The 14,792-nt window shown below is 42.0% G+C and overlaps 1 protein-coding gene across 1 annotated transcript in view; it reads left to right on the top strand.

The window, feature by feature from the left end:
- The window catches only part of LOC115643560 (cytosolic phospholipase A2 gamma-like), a 56,357-nt gene that overhangs the window by 29,580 nt on the left and 11,985 nt on the right, over nt 1-14,792 (top strand). The window contains exons 8-11 of the mRNA XM_030547587.1: nt 3,980-4,033; nt 6,332-6,397; nt 12,726-12,764; nt 14,333-14,461. Coding sequence (XP_030403447.1) covers nt 3,980-4,033; nt 6,332-6,397; nt 12,726-12,764; nt 14,333-14,461 — 288 coding nt within the window. The remainder of the gene's footprint in view (nt 1-3,979; nt 4,034-6,331; nt 6,398-12,725; nt 12,765-14,332; nt 14,462-14,792) is intronic.

Raw genomic sequence — 14,792 nt, 5'->3', positions numbered from 1 at the left:
GTTTTTTTTTTTTAATTCCTGATGGCTAAATGTACATAATATGATTGCAATTGCTTTAATCAAATTCTGGGGTACACGCACCCCTCAAATCTGGGACAACAAATCAACCACGTTATTCTAATGCAGCATGAGATCTATCTCATATTATAGACCTGTTAGGAATGCTTCCAGACACCCAGTCCCGTAGGTCTCATCCCGATTTCAGAGCACCCTTGCCAGTTGCTTGTACCTACTCAGCTTTCCTTCCCCCCCATTCAATCTTCCTTCTGTACCCACACCATAATTTCCACCTCACTCATGACATTCACTCACGTGTAATCCCCTTTGCTCACCCTTCTGCCACCATCTCATCCGTTTGTCAACCCACTTAGATCCTGCTGAAATGTTAGCATTTATATAGATTGCACATCCCATCCATGATCAAGATACCCATTTTACAGAGAAGGGAACTGAGCCACTGAGAGGGGAAGTGGCTTCTCCAAGGTCATGAAGGTCAGAAATGGGGGGTGAAGGAATAGAAGTCAGGTCTCCTAATGCCTAAGCTACTACTTTGTCACTACAGCTGGGATTTTCTAAGGAGCCTATGGAACTTAGGAAGCCCAACTTGCATTGAATGTGAGTGGAATTTGTTCACTGAACTCCCATGGTCTCCTTTGAAAATCCCTGCCAGGAACATTAATCTTCCTATTAATTAATATAACAGTGTAAGCATATCTTCCTCTTTATATTTATTTATTTAGATAGGGAATTTCCAAAAGGTCTAAAAGGATTGTGTAAGTGTGTGTATGTATGTGTATGTAGGGAGGAGATTTTCAAAGGGATGAAGGACAATTAGGCACTTAACTCCCATACAAATTCAATGGGCTTTGAGGTTGTGATTTAGAAGCTTAATCATAGAATCACAGAATATCAGGGTTGGAAGGGACCTCAGGTGGTCATCTAGTCCAGTTCCTTGCTCAAAGTAGGACCAATCCTCAACTAAATCATCTCAGCCAGGGCTTTGTCAAGTCTGAGAGTATGTCTACACTATGGGATTATTCCAATTTTACATAAACCAGTTTTGTAAAACAGATTGTATAAAGTCAAGTGCACGCAGCCACACTAAGCACATTCATTCGGCCATGTGCGTCCATGTACCGAGGCTAGCGTCGATTTCTGGAGTGTTGCACTGTGGGTAGCTATCTTGTAGCTATCCCATAGTTCCCGCAGTCTCCTCTGCCCATTGGAATTCTGGGTTGAGATCCCAGTGCATGATGGTGCAAAAAACAGTGTCGTGGGTGATTCTGGGTAAATGTCGTCACTCATTCCTTCCTCCGTGAAAGCAATGGCAGACAATCATTTCACGCCCTTTTTCCCTGGATTGCCCTAGCAGACGCCATAGCATTGAAATAAATCAAGAAACAATTTTTTTCCCTTTTCTTTCACTGTGGGGTGTGGTAAATTGATGAGATATACCCTGAACCACCCAGGACAATGTGTTTGACCCTACAGGCATTGAGAGCTCAGCCAAGAATGCAAATGCTTTTCGGAGACTGCGGGAACTGTGGGATAGCTGGAGTCCTCAGTACCCGCTCCCTCCCTCCATGAGCGTCCATTTGAATCTTTGGCTTTCCGTTACGCTTGTCACGCAGCACTGTGCTGTGGACTCTGTATTTTTTTCAAATGCTTTGGCATTTCGTTTTCTGTAACGGAGCTCTGATAGAACAGATTTGTCTCCCCACACAGTGATCAGATCCAGTATCTCCCGTACGGTCCATGCTGGAGCTCTTTTTGGATTTGGGACTGCATGGCCACCCGTGTTGATCAGAGCTCCACGCTGGGCAAACAGGAAATGAAATTCAAAAATTTGAAGAGCTTTTCCTGTCTACCTGGCCAGTGCATCCGAGTTCAGACTGCTGTCCAGAGCGGTCACAATGGTGCACTGAAGGATACCTCCTGGAGGCCAATACTGTCAATTTGCGGCCACACTAACCCTAATCTGATATGGTAATACTGATTTCAGCGCTACTCCTCTTGTCGGGGAGGAGTACAGAAACCGGTTTAAAGAGCCTTTATATCGATATAAAGGGCCTTGTTGTATGGACGGGTGCAGCATTAAATCGGTTTAACGCTGATAAATTCAGCGTAGTGTAGACCAGGCCTGACCTTAAAAACCTCCAAAGAATGAGATTCCACCACCTCCCTCAGTAACCCATTACAATGCTTCACCACCCTCCTAGTGAAAAAGATTTCCTAATATCCAACCTAAACCTCCCCTCTACAACTTGAGACCATTACTCCTTGTTCTGTCATCTGGTACCACTGAAAACAGTCTAGATCTATTGTCTTTGGAACCCCCTTTCAGGTAGTTGAAAGCAGCTATCAAATCCCCCCTCATTCTTCTCTTCTGCAGAATAAATAAGCCCAGTTCCCTCAGCCTCTCCTCATAAGTCATGTGCTCCAGCCCCCTAATCATTTTTGTTGCCCTCTGCTGGACTCTTTCCAATTTTTCCACATCCTTCTTGTAGTGTGGGGCCCAAAACTGGACACAGAACTCCACATGAGGCCTCACCAATGCCGAATAGAGGAGAATGATCACGTCCTTCAATCTGCTGGCAATGCTCCTACTTATAAGCCCAAAATGCCATATAAGGATTATATGGGACATTATGTGTGCACATTAGGAGCACACATTAATGACATGTGTGCTCCTAAGCCAGTTAGTTGCTTTTGAAAATCTCATTCTGGATATCAAACTGGCTTACTTCCTTTGAATATTCCAGCTTCAGTCATTCATTCAAATTTGGACTATACCAATCAAACATAGTCCATCCTAGCTCTGGGTGCCTCTGACAGTACTTCAAAATATATCTCCTAATGTATCATATCTCCAGCAATTATTTATCCTAAAGGGGGAAAATAAACTTTCCAACTGTAAGGATAGGTAAACTCTGGATTAGGTTTCCAAGGGAGGATGTGGAATCCCCATCACTGGAGGTTATTAAGAACAGGTTGGACAAACATCTGTCAGGGTTGATCTAGATTTATTTGGTCCTGCCTCACTGTGGGGGGATACACAAAAAGACAGCTCAAGGTCCCTTCTAGACCTATATTTCCATGATCCTGAGATCAAAGTAATCCCATTAAGATTATAAACCTAATAAATACATTTATCACACCCATCTCTCAACTCACTGTAGGGCAGAGATGTTCCAAAAGTTATCAAACTCTGGGCAGGTAATATTTTCCTTTCTTTCTTTCTTTCTTTCTTTCTTTCTTTCTTTCTTTCTTTCTTTCTTTCTTTCTTTCTTTCTTTCTTTCTTTCTTTCTTTAGATTGTTTGTAAGGCACCTAATGCAATGGGGTCATTCTTCATTGCTGGGTCACATTGGCACTGTGATACTACAAATACTAATATTGATTATTAGGGCTGTTCAAAAGTTAGTATTTACATTTATATGAAATGTGGCAATTTGTTTATACACCAAATCAGGACTAAAACACAAAATTTCGACCTTTCCCATAAAATGATTTCTGTTTTGGGTCAATTGAAATGTTCTGTTTTTATAAAAGTGAAACGTTGCCTTCCTATTTCTGTAATAGTTTCATTTACACTGAATTGTAAAAGCCAATACATTTGGGAATGAAAGGTAGTTTAAAAATGAAAAAAATGAAAGGTTCTGTTCCAATGTGTCAGCATGCCTCCTTTCACATTGGAAAGTTTAAATTTTGACAAAAGAGTATTTTCTGATGCAAAAATATTACACTGGAAATTTGTTGACCGCCTCAATTTACAATAAGTTTTTTCAGTTATGGATGAATGTGTAAATCAAATTGCAAAAACACATAACCCATCAGAGACTGGCCTGCCAGTGCCCTCTTGACTTTTCTACCGGTGGGGCTTTTCTCCAGGCAACTCTTTATGTAGTATTAAAGGGAAAGGTCTTGATGAACTCTTACTTGTGCCATTGTAAATAAAGTCTTTTCCTTCTTGTTTTCAGGTTTATGGGGAAGTGTCTTTGGAAGCAGGGAGGAAAACATGAAATATTTAAAAGGTACTGACGTTTCTGCCTATTGAAGTTATGGACAGGTCATCAGTGGAATCAGCACAGGTCTCCAGTGGAGAAGCTACTGCACCATTCTGTAGCAATGATCCCAATACCCTACTGGTTATCATAGTGGCACTGTCATGTGTCCAACAATCTCTGTATTAGCAGTAGCCTAAAGTAGCCCATGGATGTCTTCCAATTGTGGATGCGTTGGATTTTCAAGGGTGCCAAAAGGAGACAGAGCACCTAACTCTCATTTTTGCCTTTCAAAATGTCCAGCATGCCAGATAATTTCCATATTATTATATCTAAAGATGAGATTTTCAAAGTTTACTTGGGTGTTTGGATCCTAATTTCCACTAATTTTAAAGAAGAGTTGGGCATAATCTAATCTCATGCTTCAGGTCTCAGCCAGTCACCTGCGGGAATCAGGAAGGAATTTGTTCCCTGGTGAACATTTGTAAACTGTTTCTTAATCAGCCACCTCTAGAGATGGGAGTCCAGCTAGGGTACGCTGATGCTCTGAGGTTGTACTGAGAATTTTGTTTCTAGATTCCTGGTTGGTGAGTTATGCTACAGGTCCAACAGATTAGAGATCAGGAAGGAATTTTCTCCCAGGTCACATTGACAGGAGCAGTGGAGATTTATTCACCTTTCTTAGCAGCACTGTGTGCAGGCCACCTGCTGAGATTGTATAGGCATGTCTCACCTAATCATTCCCTGCCATTGCAGGACCTCTGCCTCGTGTGCAGCTCAGTATCTCCTGTTCTCAGGCTGTGGCACACAACAGTTCAGCACTGCCTCAGCTTAAACGAGGTCAATGGGTTCCACCAGGGATATCTGTGTGAAATGTAATGGCCTTCTCATCTCAAACTCTACAAGTGCATGGAGCAATGAAATTCAGTTCCTTTAGGTGGCTTTGAAATTCTCAGTTTAGATGAAATCCTGATCTGAAACTTCATACTAATTTTGGAACTATCTACACTTCGGCAAATGCTGGCCTCACTTACACCTGTATAAATCAGGAACAAATGTTTAGCAATCAGTGGAATTCCCCTTACTTCATACCAGTGTTACTGACATCAGGCCCACTGTACAGAGGAGTCAGGGAAATCCGAAACTAGCTGATTAGTTACTGATGATTTTAAAGGGAAGCAAATGCTCAATACTGGCCTTAATATTTGTGGTGGTATTTACAAAAAAAAAAATAATGGTCAGATAATGCCTAGATTATAAAACATAGATAATGATCAAATCTAAGATATGATTCTGGTTTCAGGCTGATTTTACACAGTGACAAATTGTGTCTTCATTTACAGTATCATGAATCAGGAATAATTCCAGTGAAAAGAGCAGAGTTACTTTTGAATAGTCAGTTCAAACATTTTGACTAAACCATTTTCCACCAGAAAATCCTGCTTTGTGATAATCAATAGTTTTGTGGAAATGTGTTGATTCTGATAAAATTTTTGATAGAAAATTTTCAAAATGCTACAAATCAAAATGGAGTATTTTGTTTTGACTTCATCATTTTGTTTCAATTTTATTATTTCATTTGGTTTCAACTTTTATTTATTTTTAACTAGCTAGCTAAAAATATCTTATATTAACTTATATTTTATATTATATATTTATAGGTCATATTTTTGTTACCTTATAATGCTTCACTAGTTGTTCAAAGGAAACTTTTAGTGCGGTCATTTTGATAATTTTGAATTGAAATATTTCACAATTTCAATCCTTCAAGATATTTGGAAGTTTTTAGTTTTTGAATGAATTTGAGATGAAAACAAATTTCAGAATCTCCAAAGTTTCCCACAGGATAGAAGTTCTGTTCCTTACCAACTATCCTTCTGAGTTACACTAATGCAGATCAGATCAAAACCATGTCCCTGATGTCCAGAGTTAAGAAAACCTCAAACCTTAAAGAAAAAAAAATGACTCCTCTTTAAAAACCCTGGGTGACAGATCTTCAATACCTTGTAACTGAATTTTGATTTCCTAGCTCAGTGGTTATCAATCCCGGGTTGTTGTTTTTTTAATCTGCAGAGGTCTAAAAATTATCAAATAGAGGAGCTTTGGAAATCTTAGACATAATCTGCAGACTCCAAGGGGTCCACAGACCATAGGTTGAAAACCACTATTTTATGGTAATGACAACATTTTGCGGACCCCTTAGACATGGTCTGAATCCCTAGGGGTCCATGGACCACAGGCTAAAACCCACAGTCCTAGATGATATGGTTAGTGTCCTTAACTTTGTGAAATGACTCATAATGCGCATGTTTTCTTTTCTGTTTTCAGAGCTTGTTCTCCAAGTATTTTCTGGAGGACTGGGAGGGGAACATCAGTATGCAGTAGGAGAAGCAGGTGAGTCATTCTATTTCTGGAACCATGGGCCAGTTTTTCTTATAATTCACATTGGGTTTATCCTTTCATGACTTCACTGATATGAAAGGAGCTAGTTCTGATCTGCACCACTATGAGCAGCTATGGCTGCACTGCAGCCCCCCTATCATGGATGAGGAAAGCAGCAACAGTTCTTATGCCAATATATTCTCACTCCTTCCCCCAATAACATTAGCTTCATTGACAGAAGTATTCTTCCATCTTCATAGCTGTGTCTACACTCAGTTGACGGTGGAGGGATTGTCATAGTGATGTGTCAAGAATCAGAGGGGTAGCCGTGTTAGTCTGGATCTGTAAAAGCAGCAAAGAGTCCTGTGGTACCTTATAGACTAACAGACATTTTGGAGCATGAGCTTTCGTGGGTGAATACGCACTTCATTGGATGCATGTAGTGGAAATCTCCAGGGGCAGGTATATATATGCAAGCAAGAAGCAGGCTAGAGATAACGAGGTTAGTTCAATCAGGGAGGATGAGGCCCTCTTCTAGCAGCTGAGGTGTGAAAACCAAGGGAGGAGAAACTGCTTTTGTAGTTGGCAAGCCATTCACAGTCTTTGTTTAATCCTGAGCTGATGGTGTCAAATTTGCAGATGAATTGAAGCTCAGCAGTTTCTCTTTGAAGTCTGGTCCTGAACTTTTTTTGCTGCAGGATGGCCACCTTAAGATCTGCTATGGTGTGGCCAGGGAGGTCGAAGTGTTCTCCTACAGGTTTTAGTATATTGCCATTCCTAATATCTGATTTATGTCCATTTATCCTTTTTGGTAGAGACTGTCCAGTTTGGCCGATGTACATAGCAGAGAGACGTTGCTGGCATATGATGGTGTATATTACATTGGTGGACGTGCAGGTGAATGAACCGGTGATGGTGTGGCTGATCTGGTTAGGTCCTGTGATGGTGTCACTTGTGTAGATATGTGGGCAGAGTTTGCATCGAGGCTTGTTGCATGGATTGGTTCTTGAGTTAGAGTTACTATGGTTCAGTGTGCAGTTACTGGTGAAAATATGCTTCAGGTTTGCAGGTTGTCTGTGGGCGAGGACTGGCCTGCCACCCAAGGCCTGTGAAAGTGTGGGATCATTGTCCGGGATGGGTTGTAGATCCCTGATGATGTGTTGGAGGGGTTGTCATGGCGTAAATCCCCAGTCCGAATCTTAGAGTCCAAAAGATGGGGTACCAGCATGAATTCCTCTAAGCTTAATTACCAGCTTAGATGTAATAGGCTGCCACCAACCAGGACTTACAGTGCCTGGTACACTCTGGTCCCCCAAAAACCTTCTCTGGAGACCCCAAGACTCAGATCCCCTGGATCTTGACACAAGGAAAGTAAACCCTTTCCCCCACCATTGCCTCTCCAAGGCTTCCCCTCCCTGGGTTACCCTGGAAGATCACTGTGATTCAAACTCCTAGAATTTTAAAACACAGAGGAATTCCACCTCCACCCCTCCTCTCTCCCACCAATTCCCTGGTGAGTACTGACTCAGTTTCCTTTGAGCCTTAACAAGGGGGAAAATCAATCAGGTCTTTTAAAAAGAAAACTTTTAATAAAAGAAAGAAAGAGTAAAGATCATCTCTGTAAATTCAAGATGGTATATTACAGGGTCTTTCAGCTTATAGACACTAGAGAGAAGCCTCCCCCCAGCAAAAATACAATTTAAAATACTTCCAGCAAAATACATATTTGCAAATACAGAAAACAATTAAAAGACTAAACTCACCTTTTTCCTGGTACTTACTAAAATTAGAACAGAAGAGATTTTTTCAGAAAGATTGGAGGAATCTGCTTGCATGTCTGGTCCCTCTCAGAACCCAGAGAGAACATGGATAAAGAACACATAAACAAAGACTTCCCTCCACCGAGATTTGAAAGTATCTTGTCTCCTGATTGGTCCTCTGGTCAAGTGTTCCAGGTTCACTGTTTGTTAACCCTTTACAGGTGAAAGAGACATTAACCCTTAACTATCTGTTTATGACAGGGGTCTTATCTGGGGACTGTATGTGATGGCCAGTGGAGTCCTGTTGGTTTCTTTCTTGGGTTTGTCTTGCAGTAGGAGGCTTCTGGGTACACGTCTGGCTCTGTTGATCTGTTTCCTTATTTCCTCGTGGGCACTGTAGTTTTGAGAATGCTTGTTGGAGATTTTGTAGGTGTTGGTCTCTGTCTGAGGGATTAGAGCAGATGCAGTTGTACCTCAGTGCTTGGCTGTAGGCAACGGATCATGTGGTGTGCCTGGGATGGAAGCTGAAGGCATAAAGGTAGGCACAGCAGTTGGTAGGTTTTCGGTATAGGGTGGTGTTAATGTGACCATCGCTTATTTGCACCATGGTGTCTAGGAAGTGGACCTCCTGTGTAGATTGGTCCAGGCTGAGGTTGATGGTGGAGTGGAAGCTGTTGAAATAGTAATGGAATTTTTCCAGAGTCTGGAAAAATCTGTATTATGTCATACTCTATCAAAGAAACTGAGGAACCACCTGATCAGCATCCTATACAGCAAACAGGAAAACATCAAAAAAGAGCTCTCCAACCTGGAGACTCTCATTAATAACCAAACTTCCATACAAACGGACTTCACTAAAATAAGACAGGAGATCTACATTACTCACTTCGTCTCTCTACAAAGGAAAAAGGACTGTAAGCTGTCTAAACTCCTACCAGACACATGGGGCCACAACCGTGCTACCCCCAGCAATATCGTCAATCTATCCAACTACACACTCAGCCCAGAAGAGATTAAACAAAGACTGTGAATGGCTTGCCAACTATAAAACCAGTTTCTCCTTCCTTGGTTTTCACACCTCAGCTGCTAGAAGAGGGCCTCACATTCCCTGATTGAACTAACCTCCTTATTTCTAGCTTGCTTCTTGCTTGCATATATATACCTGCCCCTGGAGATTTCCACTACATGTATCCGACGAAGTGGGTATTCACCCACGAAAGCTCATGCTCCAAAACATCTGTTAGTCTATACAGTGATGTGTGTGTTTTTTTCACTCCTGTTCTAACCTACATATGCCTTACAAGTGTAGACCAAGTTAGAGCTAAATCAAGCCATTTGCATTAATGATATATGTGAGTTTCATGAGTCTCATTCACCCTTTCTAATGAGTGTTAACACACATAGTATCTTTCTGATAAATGCTTGCCCAGAACAAAATCACACTGAAAGCAAATATGTGACTTCTCTACATGGGAAATGTTACCAGTTATCCAAGTATAATTATACTAGAATAACTCTCATGTGGATGCTCTTGTTCTGGTATAAGAGCGGCTTTCTTGTATTACCTTAAACCACTTTCAATGAGATATAAACTAAACCTAAAAAGGCAGAAATGATTATCGACAAGAGAATCATAGATTCCAAGGCCAGAAGGGACCAGTGTGACCATCTAGCCCAAACTGCTGTATAACACAGGCCAGAGAACTACTCCAAAATAATTTATAGAGCAGTTGCTTTTAATTAAAACACCCAATTTGGATGTAAAAATTGCCTATGATGGAGAATCTACCATGACCTTTGGTAAGATTTTCCAGTGGTAAATCACTCTCAGAGTTAAAAAAATTACATATTATTTCCAGTCTGAATTTGTCTAGATTCTATGTCTGGCTCTTGGATCTTGTTGTATCATTACAAGTACAAGCAGTGGACGTGCTATTCCGTGACTTTAGCAAAGATTTTGATATCATCTCCCACAATATTCCTACCAGCAAGTTAAATAAGTATGGGTTGGATGAATGGACTATAAAGTAGATAAAAAGCTGGCTAGATCATCAGGCTCAGCGAGTAGTGATCAATGGCTCCGTGTCTCGTTGGCATCCAGTATCAAGTGGAGTGCCCCAAGGATCAGTCCTGGGGTCAGTTTTGTTCAATATCTTCATTAGTGATCTGGAGGATGGCATAGACTGCACTCTCAGCAAGTTTTCAGATGATACTAAACTGGGAGGAGTGGTAGATACTCTGGAGAATAGGAATAGGGTACAGAGGGGCCTGGACAAATTAGAGGATTGGGCCAAAAGAAATGTGATGAGGTTCAACAAGGACAAGTGCAGAGTCCTGCACTTAGGACAGAAGAATCCCATGCACTGCTACAGACTAGGGGCCGAGTGGCTAGGCAGCAGTTCTGCAGAAAAGGACTGAGGGGTTACAGTGGACGAGAAGATGGATATGACTCAACAGTGTGCCCTTGTTGCCAAGAAGGTTGACAGCATTTTGGGCTGTATGAGTAGAAACCTTGCCAGCAGATCAAGGGACGTGATCATTCCCCTCTATTAGACATTAGTGAGGCCTCATCTGGAGTGTTCTGTCCAGTTTTGGACCCCACACTACAGGAAGGATGTGGAAAAATTTAAAAGAGTCCAGCAGAGGGCAACAAAAATGATTAGGGGGCTGGGGAACGTGACTGAGGAGAGACTGAGGGAACTGGGCTTATTTATTTTGCAGAAGAGAAGAATGAGGGGGGATTTGATAGCTGCCTTTAACTACCTGAAAGGGGGTTCCAAAGAGGATGGATCTAGACTGTTTTCAGTGACAGCAGATGACAGAACCAGGAGTAATGGTCTCAAGTTGCAGCGTGGGAGGTTTAGGTTGGATATTAGGGGAAAAAAATCACTAGGAGGGTGGTGAAGCTCTGGAATGGGTTACCTAAGAATGTGGTAGAATCCCCTTCCTTGGAGGTTTTTAAGGTCAGTCTTGGCAAAGCCTTGGCTGGGATGATTTAGTTGGGGATTGGTCCTGTTTTGAGCAGGGAGTTGGACTAGATGACCTCCTGAGGTCCCTTCCAACCCTAATATTCTGTGATTCTATGATTACCAGTTCTGTTCATTCCATCTGGGGCACCTGACATTGACCAGTGTCGGGCAGAATAGTGGCCTAGATGGTTTGGTCTATTATGGCCGTTCTTATGCTTTTATGCTGAACTAATCAGGTGGATGGGGAGGATGACTGATTTTTTTGACTGGCTAGAGGTTGTGTGAGTTAGGTGTCATGGAGGTGATAATTATAGAATACTAATGGGGTGTTGGTTTGCTTCTCGTGGGAGGTCTACAAGAACCAGTATATTTTAAGCTTTTCAGTGGTAGGTGGACTTATCCCAGTGGGCCCAAATGACCTTCTCAGAGCAAAGTCAGCATGAGGTGGCTCACATCTCAAATTCATTGTCATTTGAGCCTGAGTGGGAAATGTCCCCTACCCTTATCTGATTGTACCTGTGGAAAATTCAGTGACTTCAGGTTCGGCAGTGCTTTCTGAAGAGGCATTTCTGTTGGTGTCCTTATGCCATTACAATCCCTTGCCATATGGGGATATCATCCATTATAACCCTAAATCTCTGCTAAGAATTGGCTGGGTGGAGTTGTTCCAGGCACAGAGGGTGTTAGAAGTTGATGCAAGAAGGACATTTAGAGAGGGATGAAAGTGTGCATTGTGGGGGTCAGGCTGGCAAGTGAGGAAGATAATTTTAGTGCTTGAATTTGGAGCAGACTGGACAGAGCCAGCTGCAGGTGGTTGGAAGCCAGAGAGGAGCTAACTATATAGTCCTAATGAGTTTTTGTATTATTTGTTCTAAGACAGCTGCCAGAAATGGACATGCCTACACATGGAAGATGTGGGTATTGTATTCCTCAGATCACTGGGCCTGATTCACCTTTCCCATATGGGGCTTAACCCAGTTCAACTAAATTAAATTAGATAAACCCCCTGCAAAGAACAGAGTTTCTTGTAGTTACTTCTCTGTCTCAACTGCCTGATCAGATAGAGGTGAACTTTCCTTTACCTCTGTAGGTCCAGGACCAGCTAGGTGATGCCAAGCAGTGGTGGTTGCATTTATCTTAGAATGCTCAAAAGGCCTCCTCAGAGTTTAGTCAGCAAGAATCAGCTCAAAGCTGAAATTGGTTGACATTTCAGTATGTGTGGGGAATATCCCCCTGTCCTTCTCTGTTTGCACCTCTGGAGAAACCCATGATTCTGGGTTTGGCAGCATGGCTGAAAGGAGTTTCTTGTGGTCTCCTTGTTCCATTGCAATCCTGCACCACATGGGAATGTCAACCATTGTGACCCCAACATTCTGTTAAGAGTTGGCCTGGGTGGAGTTGTGCTAGGTACTAAGGATGTTTCATATTGATGCAAGAAGGTGCTGCAGGGTGGGACCAAAGAGGGGGCTGATGGAGTCAGGTTGACAGGTGAGGAAAATGCTGCTAATGTTTGAATTTTGGACAGGCTATCGGGGGCCGGCTCTGGGTGTTAGGAGGCCAGAGAATCGGTAACTACATAATTCTAACTGGTGGTTTGTTTGTTTCTTGCAGAAAACACATCAGAAATGTCCGTGTCTCCACTTGGAGGAGGTAAGACATTATATATATGGATATACAGATTGTCATTCACAGCCTTTATTAACTACCACCCTTCCCCCCGAGCTCTGCCATGCCACATGACAGTCTATTCTTTAATGATGGGATTTTCAAAAGAATATAAATTGTAATGGAAGTTGAGTTCCTACCTTCCTGAGGTTTGCTTGATAATCTTAGCCCCAGTTCTTCAAGATGCTGATGAAGAATATCAGCATCAATGGTGGGATTTTTTTAAATGAGCCTAATGGAATTAGATGCCTGACTTCCGTTCAATTTCAATAGAAGTTGGATACCTAAATCCTAGATCTATAGGGAGAAATCCATAGGGAATACACTTCTACCTGGCATGTGCATTTATCTCTACAGGGCTCAAGTTGTTTTCACATCAGCACTAGAACACATTGAAAAGTGTTTTCTGCAAGAAGCTGGGGAAGGTTCAGACAATAAAACAAAACTGAGACTGATTTTTTCTTTAGTTTTCAAAAGCTGGATATGGTAAAACATTTCAGTTTCTAGTAAAATGTATGAGAGAAAAAATGCTCATTTTCAGTAAAAAAAAATAAAATAAAACAAATAATTTATGTGAAACCAAACCAGTGAATACAGTTTATTGTGTTACACAAGATGTCAGACTAGTTGACTGCCATGGTCTCTTCTGGCCTTGGAATATATCAATGGATTATTTTAATCAAAATTTGTGTTTTCAGTTTTTCATCTGAAAACCATTTCTTTTTAACCAAAATTCCAATTTGGTTGAACAGTCATTTTCAATAAAATAAATAAATACATACATAAAATTTGAGGAGTCCTGGTCAGCCCCAGGTAGCTCACACCGTAAGCTAGGTGCCAGTGGGAAGTGAATTCTAACCATTGCACTCCTTCTACTGAAGTGTGGCCTGATGTTCTAGGACACCAGGTACAAACAGATTCAGCAGCCAGGTGTCTGACTGTACACTGGCCATTGCATCCCTGCTGTTAAGAGACTTTGGGCACTGAGGACATGAGTCTTTCCTCTCTCCACATCTGGGGGCTCACAGGATAAACAGCTGCCTGCTGGCCACATTATGTTCTCTTTCCTCCCAGGTACTCATTGCGCTTGTGCACACTGTCGGAGTGCCCTCCTCCTCCTGCAGTTTCACAGTCATGCCTCAGCTGGGGAAGACTGCAAGGGAGTCTCTGAGAAACTGAAGGAAGTCCTGAAAGGCAAGTGGACCAGTGGGACTAGACTTACCACCTGTCCCTGTGTCTAATCATTTAAAATGGGATTTTCAAATGTGTCTAGAGTTGACTTCCTTAGGCACCTTAGGTAATCCCAGTTATCAGGTGAATGAATTGCTGCCTGCTTGGTTCCATGACAACATAGCAATATTTTCACAAATGCCCAGGGCTGTTCCAGTACACACAGGCTGAGGTTTTCAAAAGAGCCTAAGGGAGTTAACATCCCAAATCCTTCATGGAAGCTGGGCACTGAAACTGCCTTTGCCCCCCTTTGAGAATCCCTGGGCCCCTGAACACATCAAAAGCTTGTCCCAAATCTAACTTAATTTCACCCATTATTTAAGCAGAACATGAGGGCAAAAATTCCTACCAGAAGTGCTGTGAAATGAGCGACACCTGGGGTTCAAAGACCTTGGCAGCAAGAATGGAGGAGTGTGCTGAATTCGGCAGGATTTTTGAAACAGAACATGGAGGCAAGTTTTATAGAAATCTTTTGTCACTTAGATGGGGCTTTTCAAAGAAAGCCAGCCTCTTGACTTTCCGAATTATTGCTCCAGAGGTGGGAGCAAAGAACCAGATGTGTCCTAAAAGGAAGAACATTCATAATTTAACAATTTCTCCGCATAATTCATCATTCCGGGTGTTTCAACTCTTTGTTCTACTGTTCCCCCCACTCCCCATCACTTTAAGGGGAAAACCGAGAGAGTTTTGACAAATCTTCTCATAAAAAGAACAAGAGTACTTGTGGCACCTGAGAGGCTAGCAAATGTATTTGCGCATAAGCTTTCGTGGGCTACAGCCCAC

The sequence above is a fragment of the Gopherus evgoodei genome, unplaced genomic scaffold (genome assembly GCF_007399415.2).
Source record: "Gopherus evgoodei ecotype Sinaloan lineage unplaced genomic scaffold, rGopEvg1_v1.p scaffold_62_arrow_ctg1, whole genome shotgun sequence".
Classification (NCBI taxonomy): Eukaryota; Metazoa; Chordata; order Testudines; family Testudinidae; genus Gopherus; species Gopherus evgoodei.
The sequence above is the reverse complement of the archived record's forward strand: the minus strand, read 5'-3'. Positions and strand labels throughout refer to the sequence as shown.